This window comes from Strigops habroptila, chromosome 8, assembly GCF_004027225.2.
Source record: "Strigops habroptila isolate Jane chromosome 8, bStrHab1.2.pri, whole genome shotgun sequence".
Lineage (NCBI taxonomy): Eukaryota > Metazoa > Chordata > Aves > Psittaciformes > Psittacidae > Strigops > Strigops habroptila.
The window spans coordinates 9,660,690-9,688,557 of NC_044284.2; the positions used below are offsets into that span (position 1 = coordinate 9,660,690).

Sequence of the window (27,868 nt, forward strand, 5' to 3'; positions counted from 1 at the left end):
CAATACTTGTATCAAACTAATAAACTTCTCTATTTCCTGACTCTCATCTCAGAAAACTTTGGAACACTTGCCCTCCAGAAGTAAAAATAACACTTCTTTACCTATAAAAGGGTATTTTATCTATTAGGCAATACAAGAAGAAACAAAATGAGCTTTCCGCAGTTGCTAATGCTGCCCACCATATGTTTCGAGAACTCAAGTTTAGCCTGTTCTGGAAACCTGCACAAAAAAAAAGAGGAGAAACATTTTGCTTCCTCCTGTTTTTTTCTTGCCTGCACACTTCAGGGTGGCTCCCAGACCTCAAAGCTGCTAATCAGAAAGAGAAGCACAACCTCCCATAGCGCTAAAGTTATCTATGCCACAGACAGCACAGAAATTGGAAACTTGCTAGTTCAGATACTGAACAAAGTCTGTCCACCTCAGCATAAAGCTTAGCACCAGTTAATTTATCCTGCTTTTCGTAGTATAAATTAACCTGACATATCTCTGCTACTGCAGTCAGACAGCTTCCAATATCCCAGAAAGTTTGGAGAGCTGCTTGCTCTGTTTGCAATTCTGTTGAAATATATACTGCAAACTTGTCTTTAAAAGTTTAAGGCAATGATAAATGGTTATAAAACCTAAAATACCACACAGAAATTGCTCGGAAAAGTAAACAGAAGTTAGACTGAATTAGTCTAAACAAGAAGTCCTCCTGATGCCACCCAAGGACATTGCTGAAATCCTGTCTGGTAAACAAAGTGAGGTCTCAACATACCAAAGCTGGCATGCTGGAAATCATACTAACTGATGAATGAAATGAGAAGATGGCCTATTCATCCACTCTCTCGCTTTCTGAGGCTTGTAATGTGACGCTTGCAATGAAAGGTCAAGTGCAAAGGAAGAAGCGTGCTTTACTGTCAGAGCTCACAGAAGGTGCAGTGCTCCTCCGTTTCACACCCTCATCTCCCAGGACCACTTTTGATTTACTGTTTCTTCATCCATGCCAGGTGACAACTGAGATATCACCACTTCACCTGATTCCAGCTGAGTCCTGAACACTGCTTAGAAGATGTTGCTTCTTCTCACACACATCATCCTTGTCTTACTTTATTTCACCTCTTTCCTAATTCTCATCCATTCTAAAGTACTTTATCTTAGTTGACCAACAGTTTCTCTAGCTGCACCAATGCCAGCCTAAGACGAGAGGGGCTAAAAGCACCTTACCATGAAACTTGATGCTGGTACAAGTCTGACAGGTCTCAAAATGGCTGATGAAGCACTCTATGTAACCTCTACTTCTTTGCCAGCTGGGACCGCAGTTACACTAGCAGTTACACCTGATCATACAAGGTATCCTTCTTTCCCCAGAATAATACTCATTGAGAGACTGCTAGACATATTTCTCCTCTTCCTCAAAAAAATATTACTAGGTAAAAACAAGTACATTAAAACATAGTACTTCGCTTTCCAAACAGCTTTCCGCTACTCCTTCCCCTGTCCCATATCTTCACAAGGGACAGATTTTTCAGCTAAACAGATGTTAGCTATGATTTGCCTTCAGACACTGCTTGTCAAAGTCACAGTACCTATACATCCAAACAACCCTATCTGCCCTGCAGCATTACCTCACCAACGTATTTCAGTCAAACACAGCCGGGCAACCCATGGGCTCAGGAACAAGCTTATGGAAGTTTTAGGATCTTGTAAGCAAACAGCTTTATTTTACAGTGCTTCTTGAAAATCAACAGATGACAGGACCAGAGGAAGGAAAACATATCTTCAAAGTGACTGTGACAAGCAAGTAAATTCTGAGGAACTCTATGGCTACAGCTGACTTCACACTCAGGCTGTGATAAGAGTAGGTACCCGTAGTGATGTGACTGTACTTACAGGCATGGTCTTGAGCTAGCTACAGCAGAAGATTTGGTTAGAAGAGATTTATATCCTCAGGGCACAGTAAAAGTCTGCCTGCATCTCTTACTGTCACTCTGATGGACTTGCCCAACAGCTTCTACAGGTTACAGTCTGCACTCTGTCACTCAATAGACAAATTCAGAATTAGGCCTGCCTCCACAGAGGAAGCAAGCTCCTTAAACTCTCATCAGAACTATTATTACTGACAAAGCTGCTTTTCCTCCTTGCCAAGAAGTATACATGCAGCAGCATGCAGAAATGATGATGAAACAAAAAGACACCAATGAGCAACAGAACAAATCAATCTTTGATATCATAATACCTGAGCTTACTCAGAAAATTTCACACTGTTTAGGTCTTCTGCAGATTAACACACAGGAGGCTTAATAGCTGTAGACAATACCTGTTTATAATCCTTGTTCTTAACATGTTTATGTTCACGTAGTACAAGTGGCTGGTTTAGGCTTTTTCCAGCCATGCTGACGAAGGAAGTGATGTAAAAGAGGGCAAATAATTAAGTAGAAACGTGGGGACGTGTTCTGGTATACTCTAACGGAAGTAAAATCCAATGCACCTTTTACCTTAGCATCTCTAACATGCCGCTGTAAGCACGAGTTCCCACTCTAGCGCTGAGAAAGTCATCATCCTTGATCTTACCACAGACATCACCATGTAGATATTAAAGTCAGACATCTTTCCTCGCTTCCCACATGGGACCCCTGCCACAAGTGGTATTAAGAAATCACAAGGTTCATCTAACCTCCAGCGAGACAAATTTCTCATATTCAGCACCCTGTGCACAGGAAAAGATCTCAAAGGCTTATTTTTTTCACAGCAGGTTAACAGAGCGGGTCACCTGGTGCTACAGCATGGCTCAGATCTGTCTGATACACCAAACACCAAGCCATGTAGAGGGCTTCACTGTTTCCTGTTGCGGCCAACAGAACCGCCTCAACTCACACAGCCCAGACCCTCAGTGCCTTAACTCGGTGAGTGACAGTGTCAGCAGCACCACACAGATGGAGGAAGCAGCCCTGTCATGTGTAACGAAGCGAGCACATGGTCCTCATGTATGACCAAACTTTGCCATACAGCAGCAGAATGACGATACATTCTGTGTTTGAAAGCAGGGCAAGCTAGCCACCTGAAAAAAGATCCCTATGAATAATGCTTTCAGCACTGCATCATGCAGAGATATATACTCTCCTTCGCTATGAATGCAAGATAAGCAACACTGAGCTAGCAGCATCAGCACTGAGCAAGCCTTCTGCACCCACAGAGCTGCTTGCCCATGCTCCAGAGACAACAGGAAGGTGATGGCATAAGAGTAACTTAACCTGGTATTTCTAAGCAGAAACATATCACACAACTATCCTGTATAAGAGTTATACAGGACTTTAATGGCTACAAAGAAGAATCATGCAGCTATAATAAAAATAGTACAGAAGAGGGCAACTCCCTATGGGTGGTTCCTAGCCTAAGGCTGAAGGAAATCTTCACATCTTCTCTTACAGTAACAATACAGAGGAACTACAGCTGTAGCTGCAGTTGCAGAATACCGCTCCTGCCCCTCAAAATGGCGTTATTGTTCCAAAATGAGCCACAGAGGAGTACAACCTGACTCGGCCGAGGGAAGCAGGGTGGAAAGGACTGTCGCCTGACTAGGGAGGCAAAGCAGGGCAGAAAAAGATGGGAACAAAGACTAACTCGCTGTAAGATCGCTGACCAGACAGGAGGCTAAACATCGCTGCATGGCTACAGAAAGGCAAAACACCACAATACAAGATAGGGAAAATTGGGATGCAACCATAAAAAGGATGGGAAGATGCTGAGGAAGGCACACATTGACTGCAAGGGATAACCATGAGGGATACACCTTTCAAAGCAGAGAGCTCTGAATTTGAGACAGCGACTTGTGCCATGTCCAACAGGGCCACAGGAGGCAGGTTAGGGAAGTGTCCCTCAGGGAAGGCACAGGAAGGTGAGGAAGGGAGCCCCTGGCAACTCCAATATGGGGAAAAAAGGGGAGATGCAACTTCAGGGGCTGGGGAGGAACAGGATGTCCTTAGAGCTCAAATATGTCAGATATATCACGTAACAGAGGGCAGCTCAAATCTGACTTCCATGACTCCAAGAAAACATTACAGGTGAAGAAAACAAGGAAGAAAAGAGGTAAGTCAGGGTCCTGCTGAGCCTGGGCACACTGATCACTGAGGACAGAAAAGCTCCCCAGCAGGTCTGAACCTAGGCACTGGGAAGAAGGTGGCCTCAGAAGGGCTCCTGGGGAGGTTCCTACACGAGTCCAGAGAGGCACTTTGGGAGTGGTACCTGCAGGGTGGTTGGGGGCAATTCCAAGAGCCCGAGGGAAGTTAGGGGGCCACCGGCATACACTGAAGGGCATTTAGGGGGTGGCTGTTGACAGGCACCTGATAAACAGTTTGTTATGGGGATCCCTGAGGAGCATTTAGAGGTTTGCAAGTCCATGAAGAACTGTTGGGGAAGGTGTTGCCAGCAGGTCCCTGAGGTGCGGTGTGAGGGTCGCCGGCATGTCCCTGAGGGGCGGTTGGGGAAGGGGGAGCGCGAAAATGGCCGAGCCCCTGAGGGGCGGTTGGGGCTGTGGGAGGGGATCGCCGGCAGGTCCCGCAGAAGCGGTTTGGGGAGGAGGAACGGCCGACAGGTCCCGAAGAAGCGGTTTGGGGAGGGGGTCTCGCCGGCAGGTCCCGGAGAAGCGGGGTGTGTGTGAGGTGATCGATGGCAGGCCCCTGAGGGGTGGCTGCGGGGGACGGGGCGTCGCCAGCAAGTCCCTGAGAGGCGGGAGAGGGGGGAAGGACTCGCCGGCAGCTCCCCGAGGAGCGGGCTGGAAGGGCTCCCCGCAGGTCCCCAAGGGAGGTTTGGGGGATCTTCAGCAACTCCCAGAGGGGCGGGCTGGGGTCGCCGGCGGGCGCTCTCGGCGGCGGCGGCGCAGGCCGTGCCGGGCGGGAGGGGGAGGCGGCGGCGGCGGCGCTGAGGGAGCCGCGGAGGCAGAGCCGGCCGCAACGCGGCCGGAGCCCGAGGCCCTGCCCGCGGCCCCCGCCCGCCGCACGCACCTTCTGGCGGATTTGCCCGGACGTAGAGACTTTGCGGATGAGTTTCTGCGGGGAGCCTGGCTCCTGCTCCGGCTCGCTGTCCGACGATTCCTCCGCCGCGGCGCTGGCGGCGGCGACCGCCCCGGCCTGGGGCTGCTCGGCGCCCGCCGCCGCCGCCGCCATGCTGCACGGTGCGGGGCGGCGCGGCCGGCGCCCCCTCCCGCCGCGCTCTGCAGCCGCTCGCCCGTCCCGTCGCTGCGGCGCCCTCTGGCGACGGCCGCGCGCGGTGGCGCAGGTCGGAGGGGAACCGCTGAGGCGAGGCGGGGCGGGCCCGGGCAGGCGGCAGGCCGCCGGCCCCGGCCCGCCCCACGCACCCCGCTCCGAACCGACACGGGCCCGCCCGCCCCAGCATCGCTCACACCGGCCCCCGGCGCCGTGTGGTTGCTTGGGGCCAGACGAAAGGGTTTTGGCTCAGACCTCGGGGAAGTGGTGAGCCCAAAAGCTTGAATCTCGGTGCTGAGTGGTGGGGTTGTTTCCACCACTGCAATTGTTCCATTTAATAAAACACCGTAGGTAAATCACCCTCTCCCTAGGTGAGACCTGCTGTACCAGCCTCCTGCAGACAAAGGTACCTTGCACCTGCTCCACCTTACACGTCCTTTTAGACACATACAGCAACAAAATTGGCTCCTGTTGCTAAATGCCTCTGTGATTTGCAGTAGAGAAACACTCTTGCCTACTCAGCCTATCAACACACCATTCCTAATAGGCTCCATAAGGTAACTCTGCCCCGAATCACTTCTTTCTGTAACACCCCATTAGCTGCAGCTATGGGACACTACCAAGCGTTTCAGCTGGGATTTCAAGAAGATGTACAAGGGAAAAGCATCTGTCACCAAACCAGCCCATCAGCAGACAGCTAAAGCACAGAGGCTACGTACGTTTCAGAGATGCTATCGCTACCAGAGCGCATCCCTCTCCCAGAGCTGGCAGGCTTTCTATAAATGGAGTCCCACCACATCAAAGGCAGAGGGTCAGGAAATTGGATCACTCTCCCCCAGCTGTAAATAGGGGCAGCAGGCTACAGGTCTGACTTGGTGGAAGATCAACCCAACATCAGAACCAGAAGAAAGGAAAGATAAAAGGCAAACAGTTTCTGCTAGAGACCTCTTTTCTGCTGACAGAGCTCAGCATCCGCTGACTGAAGGGCAGAAGAATACAAGTCCAGCATGGCCTGCAGCAGGACAGAGAGATGAAGGAACCAGCAGAAAGCCCTTGCTCTTTGAGTATATAAGCAAACGTCCAACATGGCTAAACAAACTGGCAATATCTGAAAGTGCTTTCCTAAACCCAGGCAAAAGAACAGATTAACAACCATTTCAGCTCCTCCCCATCGCACAGCAGAGCGCACTGTGATTTTGTTACACAGCTAGCTTACAGAAGTCATCACCACAGATGAAGCTGAGAGGAAAGTCGGGCAGTGACAGAGGTACTTCAGCAAGGTTGACACAAAAAACTCTTAAGTTTGCTAGTCCCGTACTTACGGGTCCAGTAGCCAGGAACACTGAAGAAAACAGCTCTGTGGAGGAAGCCACACTTTGAAGCCATCGTAGAAGACTGTCCTCCCTCTTCTTAGTATCTTTAAATCCTAAATACTAGCTCTCCAAGACCATCATATTCACAAACAGCAATTTGTTCAATCCTTACTGTATCAGTGTGTTCTTCTCAAGCCACCAAGAACTTAGTAATAAAAATCCAGGACAATCATTAGAAAAGCCTTCCCAGAAAGCCAAGTGAAAATGCCTAACCATCCTCCAAAACCCAAAGTTGAAATCATACAAATTACACTAACCACAAACACCTGAAAATGGCCACAGGGTTTCTTTAGCAGCAAAGCACACAGTGCTTAGAAAAGAGCAGAGCAAACATACTGACTCTTGCAATTTCATCTAAGGTGAGGCAGCTGTGACTAATGGAACTAAACACTAACAGGTGGTATTGAGTGAGAGCACTGATGGAACTGTGAAATCAGCTGTGGTCTTATTTCACCTTAATCGAGACCAGTTTACAGAAACAAAACAGGAGAAGGCTTAACTTTTAACCCAATCTATTTGTGTTAGAGGCCGCATACAAAGCTGTTTGGTTAAAGCCTTTGGCCCATCTGTAAAAGTAGGGCTTGTAACCATGATGAAGTCTATAAGAAAAAACAAACAAAACTGCTCAGAAAACGAGGCCTGTGTATAGAGCCATTCTGCAGAAATACCAGCGCGCAGCCCACGCTTCTCCAACGCTGGCTGCTTTGGCTTGTCACAGTTATCAGCAGTAACCTAAGCCAGAGGGAGGGCAAGCTCAGCTTGTGCAGCCTCTGCAGTGTGGAGCAGGACGGAAGTGCATCGTTCTTGCAGCAGGATTTCACCAGCAGTCCTGCTCCTGCAGGGAGGAAGCGGACATCTCGATGTCTCCTTCATTTTCTTCTCTGTGAAAAGTACATCGTTCTTAGCTAAGATTAAGTGGAAAGTTCTTAATTCCATTTTCCGGTGCATAGGGTGGAAAACATAAGTTTATATTCATAAATGTAAGGCCCTGCATTCAGGCTTTCCAGATTTAAACCAGAGACATTGAAAAGCAGGTTTAGAGCAAAACCAAGAAAACACCAGTTGTTTTACAGGCAAAATGTAATTAGCTGATGCAACTCACTTCAGCCAAAATCTAAGTGAGATTCAGGAAAGGATTAGACATTTACATGGATAATGAGAATATCCAGATCAACAAGAGAGAACAAAGTTTGCACAATACAATCTCATTTCTTAAGAGCATAAACCGACCTCTGGCAGATGGATGTTGGAAAAGGCTCTTCAGGGCAGGCTGCCCCATAATTTCCTCCTTAATTTTACTGCACCTTCTTTTGAAGCACTGATGCATACAGGAAATTAGATTAAATACAGGATCAGTCTGGACTTGCAGTTCTCTATTTGGGGTTGTATAAAGGGAGCTCTGTTAAGGAATTAATAGACAGTGCACATTTCTCTCATCTTTAATAATGAGGTTGTTAAGCATATTGCTAGAAAGCTAACATTGTATCTCAGCATTATAGCTGCTGTGGAAGATGGCTTGCAAGACATTTAATGGTACAGAAAGTGGATGTAAGCTACAGGGGGAGGGTGCAAGCTCTAGTGAGAATATTCACTAGATGAGTTTGGTAAAGCATAAAACACAAAAGCAACCAAAAGGAAATAAAATCAGTTTTGTACAGTTCACTGAGAAACATCAGTAAATCACCGAAGGCTGTAAGCCAGCCTTCCAGGCTAGGATTTGGTTCACTAGCATTTCAAATCACAGACTTTTTGACATAGAGTAAGTCTAGCCAGGCTGCACAAACCACCATCAGTGCTGAAAGCAACCAACCTTTTTGTTAGGTAGCCCTGAAAGCAGAAGTCATGGCACAACAGCCTTCCCTGTACTCCTCTGGTAGTTCAAGTAAGCATCAGGTCTTGAGTTTGCTACATTCTTCTAGAGGTGAAACTTTTAATAAGCGATAGAGATTTATTATTTTATGTCCACTGATCTCAGGGCTGATCCCTGGAAGACCCTGCGAGCACTGAGAACATGCAGTTTACTAGAAACCTAGGTCCTAAAATTTCTAATTGATGCCAGACTACATGGCTCCTCTGGCAGCTTGTTCTTTTAGTCACTCATCAGCTGAGGGCATATTCTTGTCTTCATCATCAGCCGTATCTTTTATGTCTTGGCGAGCAAACTCCTCAAATACCAGCTCTGCTTCACTGAAATGGAAAAAAAAAGAAACCAAACCACACAGTTACCAGGTTTTTTTATACCAGCAGACTAAAAGCAACATATAGGAGGAGGAAGAGAAGCTTGGAGCAGACTCTGGTAATGTTTCTTTTGTCTTCAAAGCGATTTGGATCACATTCCCACAGGCACCATCCTCATTAGTGGTATTCTAGCTAGCATGAAAAGCAGTTGATTGAGCAAGTCAGGACACAAACTGAGAAGGTTTTCGTCTGTACCAAATCACGTCCATTCCAGCTAAATGTTTATCAGCTAGCTGAACAGTCTGCAGCCTGAGTCTTTGTCTAGATACAAAATGTGAAACCTTTCATCCTTATTCCTTCTGTGCTAAAATAGGGCACATGGTCAAGTGCATTGAGTTCCTGAAACTCAGATCTAGAGAACATCAGCTGGCCACAAACACAATCCTCCCTCCAACTGCAAGGCAAAACCATGTTCTCTTAAACTAGTTTCACATGGTCAGTCATAGCAGTTCAGCTGATAGCAGTAATTTGTCAAGCCATAGTAACTTTCTCACTTTGGAGGTAAGTGAACCCTGCAGATTTTCAGATGGTTTTGAGGAGTCTTCGAAGAGTCAGTTCCCCACTGCAGCTAGAATGTGAAACGTTAAAAGAAACTTACCCATCCTTCCCTGCAGTCATCAGCATGCAGTACAGGAGGAAAAAAGACACGCCAAGTAGTTAGAACAGCGGATGCTAAAACCAGCAGAAACTTATAAACTGACAAGACAGAACAGTGACAAGCAGCAGGATTTGCAGCAATAACAAGAGAATTCCAGAAAGTCTCAAATTGTGCATACACGCACCTGATAAAGCAAAACCTGATCCCCCAAACAGAAAAGCAACATTGCCCAAGACATCAGAAGGGCTAAGAAACAAAGACAGATTTTCCCATTTATGCTTGCTAGCGGTCACAGCTGTGAGAGACATCTGTGCACACATTTCTACTCAGAGACAACAGTGCTTGCGTGACATGATGTTAGTCTTGGTTGGTCTGTCACTGTAATAGAAGTAGTCAGCTGATGTGAAGACAATGTTCTCGTTCAATAAACACGAAGGTATTAAAATCAGAGGTCAGAATACAGGAAGGCTTAGGCGGTCTCTCATTAGATAGGTTATGAGCTTGAGGCAATACTCCTGTTCATCTTTTCCCTAAATAGAATCCTAAGACCTTTGGCACGTGCATTTCTTCAGTGGGGTCTTTGCTAACCACACCATAACAAACCCTGCTTGCTAGCAGGATTCTTTACAAGTTGTTTCAGCACAGCCTAAAACAAGCAGAGCAGCCTGTATTGCAGGGGTGAAATAGGGGTAGGGATTTTGTTGTTGCTGTTCTCACAGTTACTTTATCTTTAGCAAGTAACAGTCACTTCACTGGCTTACTTCTCCAGAGTTGAAGTCATGGAGCAAGGTGCACCTAGTCCATTGTTCTACAGAAGTTGTCAGGGATCTGGGAGGCTTCAGTGACTGGATAACTCGCTGCCCTGAGAATTCCCACCCACAGTGCACGCTGAAATCAAGGGCAAGAAGTGGTGATAGGCATTGCTGGAACAGTCAGCATTAAAAGCGTGTCAAATGGTGCCACTTTAGCCAAAATGCCTCAAAGGCTGGATTGTGTAAAGACATTCATGATGGTGTCTATCCAGACTCAGAAAGGATGTTTTCCTCTACTCACAAAATCCAAGATGAAGTCTGGAAAGTCTTGGGGCATGCATGCTTGATTGAAATGGATTTTAAAATACTTATTCATATTTAAAAATATGAAACATTTAGAACTTTTAAAATTTCCAACACATAAAGCATCAGTCTCATTTCATTTTTCCTCCAATTTCTATTCTTTAAATAGTCTGCTCTCTTTCCCCACTTTGAAGTACATTCATTACTATGGGAACAGTGACATCAGTGGTGTGGGTGAAGCTAAGTGAGACACCTATCAAAGCAGTTTGAAGCCAATTTTACAAAATGGGTATTGTTTCAGTTAGACATATACTTGTCTGTCAGATAAATTATTACTGAAGCAATAGCGTGGGAGTAATGTTTATCATATACATCAGATGTAAGATTATATTCAAAGATGCACTACTTTACCTTCAGGCTGCTATACTACATCCCATGTGCTTGTTAAATGGCAACATTTGCACCTTAGGCCCACTCCACATAGTTGTCTTGCCGTCCTGTGGCTTATTTAACATTATACCATTGAAAAATTCCCAGGAACCTGAAAATGGGTAGACTTTCTTTTTTTAACTGCCGTGCCAGCAGTTGTTTTGAGTGTTGGGATGGGAGGAAGCTGTGTTCAAGGAACAAGGAGGCTCCAGAATGCCATCTTACTCTCTGCAGAGGGTTTTCTGTAAGCTTTCATTAGGCAGCCACAGAAATGATTCCATGTAATTAAAGCTGTGGCATATGGTAATTTTCATTATAAGCTTGCTTTTAACCTCTCTTACCTTCATGGGGGGGGGGAAAGGGAGTAGGCACTGTTATTTTTCAAGACTTTCAAGTGCTTTAAAAATTCCCTAATTTCCCCAAGTTACAATACCAATATAGGGCAGGTATAACTATAACTTTACTATTAAAGGAACAAAGCATGCATGGGTTTCTTCAAACCAGCCCTTTCATGCAAGTTTAATAAGGGAGCAGAGAAATGACTATTTGTTGAACAACAGCCAAAATAAAAGCCAGTATCCAAGACATAGGCCCACAAAATGTAAAACATCAGGAGAAGGGCAGGAAAACCCCAGACCAAAGAACTCATACTGAGACCACAGCCTTGAGAAAAACCCAGCAGGAGCTTCTGGGCTAACTGCTGACCGGGAGAGGTCTTGGAAGCATGAAGAGACGCAGCCCAGCTTAAATCTATCTTTAAAAGAAACAGATCTCTCTACATTTTTGCCAACAGGCGGAAAAGACAGACTCGCCAATGTGACAGGAGCTGCTTGCACTAAAAATAACCACCTGTGAACCACATGGGTCCAAAAGCAGTTACAAAACCAGCACACATGAACCACGCAAACGCTGGCCTACAAGAAGACCAAGACAAGGAAGCTATAAATAAATATGGGAAAGGAAAGGTAGCAAGCCATTCCTTTTTTTGTCTCCTCCAGGCACAGAGAAGATCAAGCTGCAATAGCCATAGACTCTGACAGACCTGCTTTTTACCGAGTGATGAATGCTTCACAGCTCGCTCACAGACAAATGAAAAGAGCAAAGCAATCTGCTGTGAAATAAAGCACACAGCAGTTCATCACACTCACCCCACTTTGACCCTAAAAAAATTAAACCATGTTCTTGAGAAGCTTATCTTTCTGAGGTTCTCTCCACACTCAAATCAGCCCTGCATGATTAAATACACTGATGCTACACGTTTTATTTATCTTAGCCATAAATCACCTTGGCTAGAGAAGGGAAAATTATATTACTCCACTGCAAGGAATAAATCATAGTATGTGGTATCTTTTCATCCCACTTTAGCTTTGACTCTATAAGATGGTTTGACTTCTTTCCTCTCTCCCAGCTGTGCCTTAAGATGAAGTGACAGTCAAGTAAGCAGGGAGGTGCAATAGGCAAACTGGTTACTACTGACTCACCAGTAAAAACAAAAGGGAATGGAAAAAGAAGATAAGAAGTGATCTCAGAATTCCCTGTGCATGCACCCCTGTCTACACCCACTGCAGAGGCTGCGGAACAAGCCGACAAAGTCCATCTTTTGGGGCCTTTGAGAGCCTAAACACTGTGGAAGCTCCATCTCTGCAATTAAGTCTTGATTCGCTTGATTCCAAATTAGATGGTTTTTCACTAATGAAACACGTTTTATTTCTCCGAGTTTATGAGCTAAGGCGGTAGAATGAAAATTTAAAACCACAAACTCACAATTAGGAAGCGTGATTAGGCACAGCGCATGGAAAACTACCAGCCAATAAAGCCAAAAGGAGTTTTCATTTACCAGCTTTAAATGGGAGGTTGTTTTATTCCCTATAATGAGCTCAGACACCACATTCCAACACAGTTTTCGAGTCAGCTGTGCAGGCTTCAGAGGAATTTGCTGTTGTGTTACAGTATCTTTTTTTTTGAGAAAGTATTTATTTCTGGAGTTAACCATTTGTAAGGCTTTCCCATGGGATAGCTCCTGAAAGGTTGAAATTTCAGGTTTCTCATAAACTGGAAGAAAAAAATACAGGTTTTCAGTTTATGAGAAACCTGAAATTTCAACCCCTACAAAATACATGAACCATGGCTGTCTTCTGACAGCTCCTAGAAGACTTTGATGTAGCAAACAATACATGGGCTGTGCCTTTGGTAAGAGGATGTGTTGGGGGAAGCGATCTAAGAAATATTGCAGTTCTTCATTTCCCTTGTAAAGTCTTCTGCCCACATCCTTTTGAGCGTACTATATAAAGGAGTATATCAGCCATCCTATGAAATTATGTTTTCACAGAAAACTGGTTTCTATTTTTCCTCATATTACAAATGCTTCTGCCAGAATTATCTGCCTGAAGCATAAGTAATAAAAAAGGGACTATGGTTCTGTTAACACCAAAAAATGTCATGTAAAAAAATTCACACCAGTCTATAAATGTAAAATTTACAGTTGTCTAAGTCTTTGGATGATCCCTGTTTGAAGTTTTCAAGCTTTCATAGAATCAGCTAGGCTGGAAAAGACCTTTAAGATCATCAAGTTCAACCTTTACCCCAGCACTGCCAAGACCACCACTAAACCATATCACTGAGGGCCTCGTCTACACAGGTTGTGAACACTTCCAGGGAAGGTGATTCCACCACTGCCCTGCGAAGCCTGTTCCTTTCCTCCATGTCCATGAAAGCTCCAGACTTTGGAACCCTAAGCTGCCCACCCAGCACCTCTGCCCTGTGGGGCTCCCATCGACACTAGATGGCCCTCCCCAGCCACCGCTCCTGGGGCCACTACTGCCAACTCCAGCCCCTTGCCAAGTTCCTGAACAAGGGGATTGCTGCAGGAAAGTCTGAGGGAAATGCTTCAGCATGTACAAAATGCTTCAGTATGTAGAAGCTGCCAGAAGAGACAGAAGACCCTTGCCAAAGCAGCTCTCTCAGTTAGTCACCCATCTGAGATCACGATCAGGTGTGCAGCAATGTCAGTGTTTTGCTGGCAGAGCTTTGCTGGCCTGCAGCATGAAAGGGAAACCCACAGCGTGGGCACAGCTATGTCTACAAAAGCATTTGCTTCACAGCAGCTTCTCCAAGGTGATCCAACTTTATTAGTCCTATGGGCCAACCCTGAGGACCCAACTGCTACTTCACAGGACAGCTAGGGGCAGGTTTGGGCTGCGTGCTGCTGTGGGGTGTTCTGTGTTACTCCTGGATGATTTGGCTGTCTCCTTTGCAGCCATAGTAGAAAGGGGGTGATGAGAAAGGAACAGGTCTTGTGGGTTTGTCCTGAAGGTGCTTCCTAGGCTCATTGTGCTACTGTGATGGGGGTGTAACATGCCTTCTCCTATGAGGATGTTCTGTGTCTGCGCTAACAGGCCATGCTGGCACAGCTCACAGCAGGGGTTCTCCCAGTGAGAATAAGAGTATCCTAAAATGCAATTCTTACAGGAGTGAAGAAACCTACCTCTGCTCACTCCAGCAAATCCTTAATTAGCAAACACTGATTCCCAACCAGAGCAACTGAGTGTGGAGGGGATCACCAGCCTCTCGTCATCAGCTCACACTTGACTCCTCCAACAGTTTTGTACAATAAGGACTCAAGTCCTTTCTAATGCTTCCAGTATAGAACAAAGCACCTAACCCAGGGTAACTCTTCTTACAGGTTCCACCATCATCGTCCAGTGGTCATGTTCTTAGAAACAGCAGCTTCAGGTAAGTTTGGACCCAAGGAGAAAATTAAAAGAAAGAAAAAGAAAAGCAGCACAGAAGCAGCCATGGGTTTTTGTTTGAAGTCCATGCAACTCTCTCCAAATACAGAGGGCAGGACAAGACGACTCATCTACAACAGCCCCAACACTGAAAGGCTGGCATAATGTTTTTTGTTCAGTAGCTGCCTCAGATGCTGTGCAGGAGCTTCTGATTTAGTGCAAGCACCTTGCAGTTTCTGTATATTCACCATTTGAGAGCAGAGCCAGGCAGGGCCTGAGGAAGTGGGAGGAGAACACAGACACTCAAGCAAGTTTTGGCATCTGATCCCAAGCCTCCACATGCCTGGGGAAGGCTAGCTCCTCACACTGCTTTAAAGTTCCTGCTGACCTGACTCTGAAGAGACATTCTTCTGAGATAACCACTGAACAGACACCATGGCCAAGGCCACATCAAGACAATGGGAACTCTAAAATCATGAACAATTTTATCACCTCTTAACTTTGCTTAAAAGTATTTTGTTTTTTACAGTGCTCATGTCTTAGGTGTCTTCTGTGACAGATTGTTTGCTATATTGGAATCTGTCTGGGAATTGCTGACAGCTTCATTCAGGACATTCTGCACAGCAATCATGAGATTTAACTGCTTCCTCAAGCACTGAGCTTTAAACTGTGATTCCATAGATGAAAGACAAAAACAGAACACCTTTTTCTTTTCCCTTTTCTACCTTCTCCCATCTTTGCATCCACCCTCCCCATTCATTTGTGCTTTGAGGTTAAAAGAGCAATATATATATATACACGTGCATATACACACATAGAGCAGCCCCCATACTGGACTCTTGTAGACTCTAAAGGCTTCCTGTAGAACAAATCACTATAAGCCTTGCAATGGTAAGATTTCACTTGAGTTTGTTAATGAAAAAAGACAAAAACCAGGTATAACTGACCTGCTGGGTTCTTTTCATCAGGTTTGGGGTGCATGAGACGAAATGGCAGCTCTGTACCCACTTCACTTTGGGGAGAAGACAGAATGCATCAGATCCACAGCTCCATTCATGCCTGGTTCAATCCCCTTCCCACCTCAGGCAAGCCCAGCCCCTGAACTCCAGCTTCACCCACTCTTTCATCTTTTTCTAATCATAAGTTTCTCCTCAAAAAGAGTTAAACTCTGACTTATCCACAAATATCCCAGATATATCCACTTTAATAAACTGGGTTTATTATGTACTTGCATGTACATAAAAGCAAAGATATTTTTGTAATTGCTTCATTTTCACAGCTGAATGCTGCACAGTCTGTGCAGCTGAATGCACAAACTTCTATTAGTTGAAGGGATAGTTAAGTTTTTTAGGGCAGTAGGAAAGGGAATAGGTAAGAGGGTAAAAATAACAGATTATCAACTATAACTGCATGGTCTGAAATGGAAGATTACATTTACCTGGAGGTGAGGTCTCCCAGCATGCTACAGAAGAAAACAAGGAGAAAAACACAAGCATATTTAGTACCTTTCCATTCCAGTGCCCTACCAAATGCTGTTTTATTGGTGGACTATTAAAATCACCTTCCTCATATACTCTTCTCTATAGGCCACAAAGCATAACATGCAAATAAACTTGTTTTTAAAAAAGGTAATTTTAACTTTTCAAGTCCTTCCCATGGAGAAAGAGTCTAAGTTTTGAACTCCTGACCAAGTGTTGGGCATGGCTCCTCTTTTGACAGCCAGAGGGCAAAGGCAATTGGAGGACTACAGAAGGCAGCAGTCATTTTATCATGCTTTAGGCAAATCATTGCCTCATTTTTATGCTAGAAAGAAGAATAGATGAATGAAATACAAACGTAAACAGTGACGAGCATCACTGAGAGTTATTACCCTGGCCTTCTTTGGCACTCTATGCTGGGAACTGGCTCATGCAAGTAACATGAGCTTCTCCCAGAAAGCTGGGTCAGTACAGAACCTGAGTATTTATGACTCACAGTATTTATGACTTTCAGGCAGATGTCTCTACCTCTGCTCTGAGAGAATAAGAATGCTAATATAAAGCCTCACATGAATTGCAAACCAGAGATTCATACTTCAGCTGGAGAGCCACATGGTATATTAGGAAGGTAATCCAACCCCTCTGGTTCAAGACAAGTTCTCTGGATAGGCCAAAATGGATTTCCAGTAAATTTCTGCTTTAGAGGGAGCCTCGTGTCCTACAACTTGTGCCCTTTCTCTTGGGGTAGACTGTCCTGCCCTCTCCCCACTCGTCAATGCAGTACACACACTCCCCTCTCTTAAATCTATGCAGAAGCAAAAAGTCTGTTGCTCTTACCCTGGAACAGTGAGCTTCACTTTGACCTTGTAGGAAACCAGAATCCCCATCACTGTCTTGTCTATTCCATCCTTAATACTACCAGAGAAAACAGACAGCAGCGTTAGGTGGCACAGCAACAGAGCAACAACGTACAGCTAGAGTGAGAACTAGGTGAACATCCTATTGTCCTAGAAGTGACAGAGCAGACAAGGCCCAGGGACAGCTAATACCCCTCCAGATCTGTGGTCATTAGTTACCCTGAATGCATATGATAGAGTAAGTAATGCAACTTAGACGTACCCATCTGAACACACATTTATAGGTACAAACTCCTGATAGCAGCATCTCCTCCATCCTCCCCTCTTCTTTATAACCCTCCACTACCTGGGACCATTTAAAACTCCACTCACATAGTACTAGAAGCCAAGTTGGTGTCCTCATCTTTTAGCTTTCCATCCAGAGCTATTTCCCTTGTCTCCCGGTTATTTGCTAGCAGTGGCAGAAGTGTCAGTGTCTTGGTCAGACTGCTGTTTGGCTGCACTTTTTCGCTGAAAATAAGCAGCAAGTGAGAGGGGAAAAGTGATACACTCTGATTTGTGTTGTACACCCAACCAAAACAGATTACAAAGCCATCCAGAAGGAGTGGGATTTATCTGTCCAAATTCAGTTGTCTACAATGCAGATGTCTACATTTAAATTAGTAAAAAAAAAATCCCTTTATAATCACAGAGGAACAAACACTTGCAGAGAATGATCCATTTCACATTAGGGCAGACTTCTGAAGTAGGTCAAAACTATGCTGCAGGCCTCCAAATTTGGACAAAATGTATCCTAGTTGAGAAGACCAATACTCAGTGGAAAACGCGTCCCTAAGCTATAGACCAAAACACCAGAAAAATAGAAAGTGTCTGGGTGTGTCTAACCCTCCTCACAAAATGAAGCTCAATGCTGCACTGTGCAGTGCAAAAGAGCAAGTGGTTCTCCACAATGTCAGCAGGCTCCAGGTTTTAATGGGCTTTCTAAGGCCAGAAGCAAGCAAATGGAATGGTGTGGAAGAGACTAACCTCAAGCTAGAGCATCCATGACTTCCACCCAAACAGCAACACCTTACATCTCTAAAGATTTCAAGCAAGGGGGAGCCTTCCACAGCCCCTGCCAAGCCTTTACAGTAGGTAATTACTCTTCAAACCTCTTCTGCAAACTCCCCATTCTCTGAATGAAGGTGCATGGTCCCTGCTGGCTATGTGAAAAGGAGACCAGCTGCCTGCATCCAGACAGTACAGGTGGTGTGAACACATGCACAAGGTAAGATGAGAGGAGAGAGCATTATAATAGCAGGCAACTGCCAGACTACAGCTGGGAGTACCTCCCATTACTGAGGAAGAGGGTAATTAAAAGGGTGTGAAGAAGCAAAAGGGGATAAGCAGAGCATTTACTCACTGTGCTTCCTCAGCAGCTACCACTTTTGTATAGAAGTCACTGGAGTACAAAACCACATTGGCAACCTGCTCCACTGAGTGAGAAAGAGGACAATCAGCATCAGAAACAACACAGCTCTCCCCCTGAGTCTTGGAATGGAAGAAATTATGAGGAAAACAGGAAAACCCATCCATTTGGAGCCTGAAGGGACCACCAGGTCAGACAGCCTGACCTGGATAGAGACCAACAGCACGGAAATGGCCAAAGTCTATCTTCCCATCTTCCCTGAGAGACATCCAGCCTTGATTTGGAGAAGACAAGAAGTCCACAACCCAGATTCCCTTGGGAGCCTGCTCTTTCCATTATAAAAATCTTCCTCTTTCTTCTCTAAGCACATCTGCTTTTATCTCTGGTCACTAGTATCCCTTGTGTATCTATAGCCCACACATTTGCATTCAGGAGACACCATCATAAAGCAGACTGCAGCCAAGAGCCTGTGATAATAAATGGCTTATAAGCTCCAATCAAACACCAAGAAACCCCATAAGGTAGTTCTCACTGAAACACTGATGAGGAGAGAATCTGGGGACCAAGAAGGTCTTTTCAAGCCTGACAGAGGTGTGTCAGCCTAAAAATATTTGGAAGTCACTAGCCACTACATCTGAGACCAGCACTGAAATGAATTGGCTTTAACTACTCTAGAGTAGTTTTTACTCTGTAAAAACCTCAGCAATTTTGTTCCCTCCCTGCCTTCTCTTCTCTCTCTTATCCTTTGTGTCTCAGACTCTTCCACAGGTCCAACTGGGCTTGTGGCCCAGTTTCAGTACTGTGCCACAAGTAAAACAGGTACAGTACTGAAACTCCTCTGAACCTCAGCCCCTGCCCACAGCTTCTTCAGAAGGAATCACACCATCCCTGGCAGTGCAGACATTTCTCATGTTGCCAGATGTTTCTGAAACCCCAGGCAAAATTGTATGGAACCTGGGCACATCCACACTTAGCAGGAGCATCACATTGTCAGAGAAGCCCTTCCCACTGGCCTCCCAAAAGAAGTGGCTTTTCCCCCACAGCACCTGCCTTGTCCTCTGCAGGTGCCAGACCTTTCTGTTTACTAGAGAGGACATCCTGGTGCCTGACATTAAGCCATAGGAGTAACGATGAGAGTCAGGCAAAAAGTTGTAGTGTATCACTTCATGAACAGCAAAGAAACAGCAAAGACAGGGTGGAGGGACAAATTCCTGACTTGTCCCAGACTGCCTGCTTAAGCTGTTGCAAGCACTAAATTCTGTTTCCCTTTCAGTCCTTTCACCATTCAGTCTTTTTGCCCTCAAAAACCCCAAGCAACAGTAAAAACATACCCTGGACTTTGATCTTCTTCACTGTTTTCTCTGTGCTGTTATTGATGGTGACAGTGACTGGAATGGGCTCACCATGGTAGTACACCTGGAAGAAATGTGATGCTCAGATATCCAGCCAGGAGGCTTCTCCCAAGCCCTAAACCCCTCTAGTCCTCCCAGACTAAATCTCCTCACAGAAGCCAGAAGGCACGATGACCCTTCAATGACTTATTTAGCCTCAAATGTGCCTGGTAATGGGGTCTCAGCCTCCCCTAACAATAGCTACTGACAGAAAATACATCAGAGCCCTTGAGTACTGGAAGACCATTTGAGTAACACAAGAAGTAGCTACAACAGGCAGCAGAATGCACATTGGCATGCCAATACTATGATGTCCACAGTCCAGGGCAAATTCCTCACCTCTTTACTGAGGCAAGCTTTCAAGTGTAATGGCTTGTTGGACATGAAGAACTGCCAGGTGCTCTCCGCACAAGGTTGGGGTCCTGGCTTTTCTGGAGCATATTGCACCTTACGGATCAGCAGACGTGCAGAGTTCCTGGGAAGAAGCAGAGGAGAACGAGGTGGTGCTTTATGCTTGACAGAGGCAGGAGTTCTGCATTCACGTGTGCTAACACCCAAGAAGTCCAATGACAAGCAGGGCAAAGCTGAACAAGCAACCAAGGTGCATTACCAACCAACAACCCATCCCCTTTAAGAAGGGCAAAGCTGAAGACATGCAGGTTCTGTTACCTCTTATGAATTCTCTCTTCCAGATTCTCTGTTGAGAAGGCTTTCACCTCAAAGTCCACCCCACAGGTCTGCCAGACAGAGAGAGGACAGCTGTGAAATCAGTGCCAGAAGCCAAGAACATCTGCAGATGTTTAAATATCTTTCTGTACACCAGAAATTCTTAGACTCCTGCCAACTGCAAATTCTTCCAGCCTCCTACCATTGTAATAAAGATCCCTGCCAAGCGGTATGGCAGCACCCACCTGTTCCATGCTGCTTCTGCTAAATGAGGCTTAATTCCCAGTCTTTGCCAGGTGATATCCCTACTCCTAAAAGGTTTTCTGTGAGAGCAGTGCTGTAGAGGTCACAGCATGCTACGGGTTATAAGACTGACCAGCCTAAAAGGCTCTCCAGTCCACCCCAGGTTTCTGAAGTGCATTTCTGAGTTGACTTTGTAATGCCAATACCTGACTCAGGGTCAACCTTCTTCTTTCCCAATGTCTAAGGTGTATAGGTTTATACCACCATGGGACATCTGTGATTCCCAGGTAACTCTCTACAGAGCAATTCAGAAATTTTTGCTGGAATATCATCCCTTGACAAAACCCACAGCTTATCCTTGGATTCTACTAGATGCTACAACCTGCATCCGCCCTGCCCAGCTGTTAGTCTAGCTCTGCTGTCCAGAGAAGCATCCAGTTAAGTAGAAAAGGAATATTTTAAATGGTGTCAGAAATCTTGCAGAACATCTCATTATGACTTTTACTCCAGGGTTTGGTTTTGTTTTAACACATGTAAAAGCCATCCCTTCTCTGCATTTGTTTTAATTCTGAAGTAGGTCTTAACACATGCTATTTACAGAGAACTGTGAGATTTTAGGCACTCTGCCTCCTTTTGTCTCAGGTAACCTGACAGCTACAATCATTTTATGTGCAGCCAACCTGCAAAGCATGTGGTACCCTTAAGGAAACTACAAGCACTGCAGATTTAGTAGTCTTGCTCCTATTCGACTAGAGTCACTTTCTTATTCAGAGAACTTAAATTCCAACTCCATGACACACACTTGCAGCTCTTAAGTCAGGTTCCTGACATTTGTGGCATAGCACAGTACAACCCAGTCAGTTTCACCTTATTCTTCTCTCAAGCTAGCCAAATAAATTCACGAGTTTTTCCATCTGACTTTCCTCAACCATGATACGCAGAAGTGTCCCATTAGTCTCACCTTATCAATATCATGAGGTGCAGGCTGCAGACAGACTGAACAAGGCAGGTAATCTGGAAACTGTGGGAGGAAGAAGAGAAATATACCCCAAAGCAATATTACAGAGATACTGTAGTTAATGTATTGCTCAGAAAAGGTACAAAGCAATCCTGAAGACAACAGGTCACTCACTGTAACCATAGAATCATAAAATCAACTAGGTTGGAAAAGTCCTTAAAGATCATCAAGTTCAGCCATTACCCCAGGACTGCCAGGTCCACCACTAACCCATGTCACTGAGGGCCTCATCTACACAGTTTGTGAACAATTCCAGGGAAGGTGACTCCACCACTGCCCTGGACAGCCTGTTCCAATGCCTGTTCACCTTCTGGGGAAGGCATTTTTCCTAATCTCCAATCTAAACCTCCCCTGGTGCAGCTTGAGGCCATTTCCTCTTGTCATACCACTTGTTGCTCGGGAGAAGAGACCAATCCCTACCTCACTACAACCTCCTTTCAGGTAGCTGTAGAGAGCGGTAAGGTCCCCCCTGAGCCTTCTCTTCTCCAGACTAAACACCCCCAGTTCCCTCAGCTGCTCCTCATAAGACTGCAGTAACTCTTTGAAGTTCTGGCTAAGATAGGTGCCTTAATATGCTGGGCCTTATCTTGCCTTGTATGAACACATTCTCTCTTCCAGAAACACTTTAATAGCAAAGAAAGGGGCAAGGGGGAAGAGACAAAAAAGTCCAGACACATGAAGCACCTGGTCTAAAAAATCAAACAGAGGCCTAGAGGCACAGCTTAGAGTAGAAGCTGCAACATCTGGCTTGTCATCCAAGATGATCAATACATCTCACAGCAGTGTTACTCACTGTTCACATAGGCTTGAAGCTTGAGTAAAGCGTGTCTGTGTCAGAAACACAACTAAGGCCATGAAGACCAACCAGCCACCAGCCAGTATCCATTCACTCCTATACGGAAGGCTGCAGAGTAACTCATGGGGACTGAGTGCTAACACCCCATTAGAGACTCCAGCAGTTTGAAGATCACTAAGTTGTACCTGAGTGATTAATAACATTACAGCAGGTACCAACCCACTGGGCAGAATCGGTCAAAGACTTATTTGTTGCTGTATCAGAGCATCTGTTTTTCAAACCTGGGTCTTCCTAGGGAATGGTAAGGCAGACTGTCACTGACAGTACTGGAAGCATATCCTGTCAGAATCAGAGTTTGGCAACAAGCTGTTATTTGTTGACACCATCTGGTAGAGAGCTTTTCATCCACTTGTTTGATCCTTAAAGTTTTTAAAGAGAAAGAATTTAGCACTTCTTCTGTGAGCAGTGGGGCAGGACAAGGATATATGGGACTGTTGCTAGCATATAGCCATTGCATATTTCCTTCTCTTTTCAAGGAAAGCACTTTTTCCACACACAGTTAGGATCTTCTTGCACTTTATACCACTTAGGATAGTAAGAAAACAAAAATGGTGCATTGGCTGTCACTCAAAATCAGAACTTTGCATAACATGAATTCACTGTTAATCCCTGTCTTCCGCCCATCACCAGGTCTCAGCAGCCTGATATTAACAGACAAGGAGAGGAGGGTCAGAGGCTCCTGTAAGATACTTACCGTAAAGAAAAAGGGATAAGCATTTTTCCCCAGCTTCTTTAGCAGAGATTCCTGCAAGTGGGAGAGAGTCTCTGGCTTGTCAGCAGGTGGGTACACTTGGACCCTAGAGAAGTACAGATCCCGTCGGAAGGTGAGGCCAATCACATCAATGTCTTCCTGGCCATACCGGAAAGCACAGGTCAGGGATACATACACTGGAAAGAAGCACATGATGGGTAAAGCATGCAGCAAGCTAACAACGCAGCCAGCACGGGATGTAAACTCTTCCTGCACTACGGAGCCAGGGAAACCCATTTCAACAGTGTTGCATAACCCAGTCAGTATTCATACAGTATGTAAGAACATACATTACATTGAGTAAAAAGCCCATTCGCCAGGGAAGAAAGTTACATTTGTACCCTTAAAACAATAAAAGTAAAAGATTCTATCTCAGCATCTCACTTCAAAAGAGGAGTGACAATCTCTGAAACATATAGTGCATAAAACCTCAAACCTTTTTTCTCCTTGATAAGTGTAGGATCCACCAGCACAACACCATCTGAAAGAAAGGAAAGAATAACAAATGTTATCAGAGGAAACCAGGTTCAGAACGCAGGAAGGGTAGCACATATCCTTGTGGACTTACCTACAGGTTCCACACTCCCTATGTTGTCAATGAAGTCCCGCTTTCCCACATAGATGGTCAGCTGTAGGGAGGTACAAGACCATGGTTGAACCACAAAGTGTTGATGGTTGTGTGGCTGTGTGTCACATGGATGAGCACAGGACACAGCACAGAGCTATGAATCTTGTAGAGATCAGAACAATTCCATTTTAAATTGATTTTTTTTTCCCCCCAGCAAACATGCAATTCACACCAGACAACAGAATTATTCACATGCTTCAGGACATCAGAATTGAAGACCAGATGTAGACAAATTCCCAGGAGTACAACATAAATACTTGTACACAGGACAAAGAACTATAAAGATTTTTAGTGCCATCAGGCTGGAAACAAAATGAATCAGCTTTGTTTGTTGTTAAACATCTACCAGCAGGAGTACAACCCAGGAGTAGTGAGAGGCGAGTTGCCTTCCTCTTGTATTATAATATATGAGAAGCTTGCCCTATACACTCTGTTTACACAGTCTTGTCAAACTTAGTGCTAAATATAGTTCATGGTCCTTCGGAAAGGAATGAAGGGGACAGGAAATAGCTTTCTAGTAAGTCTCCTGTCTCACTACAAGTAAAACCCATATCTATATAAACCCATAATTATGGTACTTACAGCTTTGTCACGGGTGCTTTTTTTGAAGATAACTTGTTTTTGAGAACCAGCATTCTTCCCACTTGTCTTTTGAGACTCGGGGCAGCTCATGGTCAAAGATGGGTATGTGACTGGGGGTGAATGAAGACTTTCTGCCCCAAAATGTCCTGGGAAAGATGTCAGAAGAAAATAGGTGGATGAGATAACAGCTGAATTATACTTGGTGGGTAAAGCACTCTGCACTCCCATGTCTAGTTTACCAAAGACTCTAAGTATCTCAATAGGTACTCAGGCACAGCACAGAAGGTGGGCTGCTTTTCATTTTAGCAGCTCCTCATTAGAAAAACACCAACTATCTAAATACAGCTCTTCACAGAATCATAGAATAGTTAGGGTTGGAAAAGACCTTAAGATCATCTAGTTCCATATATTCAGAAATATTACAAAAGACCAAGAACTCCTTTAAATTTGTATTTGAAAATTAACAGACTGATAGAAAAACCTGGAGGGGAAGGGATAGCTTGGCCTTTGCAGAGAGTTCTGTAGTGAGTAACTTCGTGAAGAAATCTGTAAGACTACAGATAAGGGTAATCTGATCAACATGAGGTACTTCGATTTTCAAAAGGTACCTCAAGATTTGTCATCAGAGGCTCTAAGTGGTCATGAGAAGGAAGGTCATTTCACTTGTTAACAATAAGATAAATTACAGGAAATAACAAATATCAGCGCATAAGGGTTTTGGCTGCTTTCAGGGTCTGGATTATTCCAGACCCTGTGTGTGGTGTGGTGTTTGGCTTTGCTTTGTGTTTTTTTTACCACTGCAAGTATTCAACAGTGCAATGTCATCTGTCCTGGGACACTTGCTATTGAGCATATCCTTGAATGAATGGAAAGCAGCCTAGATAAGGGGTGAATAGCCTGCTCACAGACACAAAGCTGCTCTGGATTCCCCAAAACTAAGCTGTCTATGTTAAGCTGGAGGAGTCCTTCATGATGCAGACCGGATAGATGATGAAAAACTGTATATTCTATAATGGTAAGTGAAAAGTATTGCACTTAAGGAAAATACAACTATAGTCTGACATGTGCATTTACATTTGGTATCACATCAAGAGTATGTCTTGATATAAGCAGAATAGTTATTAGGAAATAAATAAAAAACATGGAGAATGCCATTTATATGGTTTCAGAACTCACTACATGTCCACATCTTGGATACAGCATCTTCAGTCTAAGACCTAGAAAGGTGGCACATATTGACAAGCAGCCAGACCAAACCCAAAACGAAAACTTAACTCACTCGTCCTACTGTATTTTACTAAATCAGAACTAGATGCAATTCGTTACTTGCAGGGTATCACTGAACTCAAAGCAGAATAGACTTCAAGAACATAACAGTCCAGCTATGTGCCAAGAAAGATAACAGTTATATGCAGGGGTAGGAAAGAGCTTGTACCCTAGGGAAAAACCGGTGGAATATGATTCTTCAGGGAAAGGGAAATCACCGACATGAATCAATCCACAGGGCTAGATGTGTTAACAGGGGAAAAAAGGCTTTTGCCAGATATCGGACAGGACAATCCATGTGCAACCTTAACCCCCTAGGACTGTGAGGCCGAGAAGCAGCATCAGGAAAGGAAAATGCTACACATGCCCTGTTCTTACACTTCTGCCTATTGGACCTGTGTGAATGAGTATCCTGTGTTAGAGATGGTTGGGCTGACAGTGTGTGACTGGTCTTGCAGTCTGCTTCCACATTATTTTTCTGCTTGTTTTCCCATTTAAAAACTGTTTCAAGAGTAGAAAAAATTGCTAGGTCCTATTTACACACAACAAACTGTAGAAAATAAAATACTTCCCTTCTTAGAAAGCTGGAAAAAAGATACAAGGTAGAGATTAAGGACAGACTTAACACACGTTTAAGAACTTCTAACAAGTACAGGTAGGTTTTCCAACTCCAGAATCGTATTTGGTCCTGAACAGACACCCTACTCATGCTGTAGACCCAAATAAACAAGCTAGCAAATAACATTAAATACCTTGCTGTGTTCCAAATGCCACAGGAGCTGCGACAGGACAAAGACGTGAACTCCTAACCACTGAAGAAAGATGGATTTTCCACGCAGCTGTGTCCTATTCTTCTTCACATCTACCAGAGGGAATCACTAACCTCTTCTCAAACAAGGAAGACAATTTGTAGGGGATTTGAAAGCACATCCCTTGTTGCGTCCCATCCAGGATTTCAAGAATTAATCCCCCACCAAAAGCAAATATTGTACCTGGGCTAAGATTCAACTAGAAAGTGGTTAAGTCAGCAACATGAAGCATTACCTAAGGAAGCTCAGATCGTTAACGAAGAGGTCTCCAATGTCATACTCACATGCTTCTAAAGACTACAGACTTACATAGGACAGGATGGTTACTGAAAGCAGCTTTATTCTAAAGCTCTTTCTCTATCTTCTCCTTCCTAGGGTTGCATCCACCCTGATAAGCTGAACAGACAAGAGCCATTTATGAAAAAAAGGGAGTTCATAAAACACCAAACGAAGTCTCTATAAATAGATGCCATTATGAAGGACTACCAAACATTGAGAACAATGTGTTATTCTCATAACGGCTAAGCTGTTTATTATTGGCTCCACCAACATCTCACTGGCATACTGATGCCAAACAGTATGTTGCTAGCTAGTGCACCTCCCCTCCTTAATTGGCTTATAGAGTGAGGCAGAACACCCAAGATCTAAGACACATGAACAGAGATTTCAGTCAATTTAGCTTTTCTGTTGATGAATGTCCAAGAACAGCTTCCCCCTCCTCCTTGAATGTGGTCTTGGTATTATGCACAACAGTATGTGTAATTTTTGGCTTGCAAGCTGCACAAACAGCTGTAGCTTTCCTCTGGGCTGCATCTGCTACTTTGATTAGAGGGATCACATGATATCCTCTCCACTTGCCAGCTTGAACAGCACCCTCCATCTCAGGCAGTCCTGCAGTCTCAAATCAAGTTTGCTTTTCTTGCAGTAAATTACCAACATTTGCCTGAATGTAGTGGCCTGGGTACACGAGTTATTCCAAAAAAATGAACAGAGAACAAGTGTTCCTCAGCTCTTTCAGTGTTTTCCAAATTCCAGCCGTATTTTATTAATTGGAGGTGGATTATTTGGAAAGCTTAATCACTACTCTGCCTAATCAACTGGCAAAGACAAACCAGACAGCCCTAAACCACGGAAACTCACATGTGCCTGTGTTGGAGAAGAAAAGCCAGATCCTGGTTGTAGGAAGTAGGGAAGAGACCCTGGAAGCTAACCCACAAAATCGACACATTTGTTCAGTTACGAAGTGCAAAGGCAAAAGAGAGAAGGCTGGTTTTGTTAAGTTTGTGCTGCTGCTGCTGCTACAGGATTACT

The 27,868-nt window shown here is 44.7% G+C and overlaps 2 protein-coding genes across 6 annotated transcripts in view; both read right to left on the minus strand.

Annotated features, from left to right (window-relative positions):
* The window catches only part of DGKD (diacylglycerol kinase delta), a 73,579-nt gene extending 56,304 nt beyond the window's left edge, over positions 1–17,275 (minus strand). The window contains exon 1 of one of the 2 annotated variants that reach the window (XM_032920148.1): positions 16,920–17,275. Coding sequence is in view for 1 of the 2 variants with exons in the window: in XM_030495946.1 (XP_030351806.1) it covers positions 4,983–5,144 (162 nt within the window). In the remaining variant the exon portion in view is untranslated. Of the gene's footprint in view, positions 1–4,982; positions 5,172–16,919 lie in introns of those variants that run through there. The other variant, XM_030495946.1, reaches the window with a different exon arrangement.
* Positions 1,663–27,509, minus strand: SAG (S-antigen visual arrestin). 4 transcript variants are annotated; one of them, XM_030495987.1, is made up of 15 exons: positions 26,501–27,509; positions 24,483–24,628; positions 23,841–23,901; positions 23,709–23,753; positions 23,216–23,409; positions 21,609–21,668; positions 20,408–20,475; positions 20,078–20,213; positions 19,679–19,763; positions 18,342–18,414; positions 17,312–17,449; positions 16,920–16,997; positions 16,043–16,066; positions 15,552–15,616; positions 8,534–8,743 (listed from the first exon to the last, which is right to left on the minus strand). In XM_030495987.1, the coding sequence occupies exons 2-15, from the start codon at positions 24,570–24,572 to the stop codon at positions 8,700–8,702; spliced, it is 1,161 nt and encodes a 386-aa protein (XP_030351847.1). In that variant the 5' UTR covers positions 24,573–24,628; positions 26,501–27,509; the 3' UTR covers positions 8,534–8,699. The 4 variants fall into 4 exon arrangements, with proteins under 4 accessions (XP_030351846.1, XP_030351847.1, XP_030351848.1 ...); XM_030495988.1 differs by lacking the exon at positions 26,501–27,509 and adding an exon at positions 9,393–9,402 and having other exon boundaries at positions 24,483–24,737; XM_030495986.1 differs by lacking the exons at positions 8,534–8,743; positions 26,501–27,509 and adding an exon at positions 1,663–2,477 and having other exon boundaries at positions 24,483–24,828.
* Between the last annotated feature and the right edge of the window lie 359 nt (positions 27,510–27,868).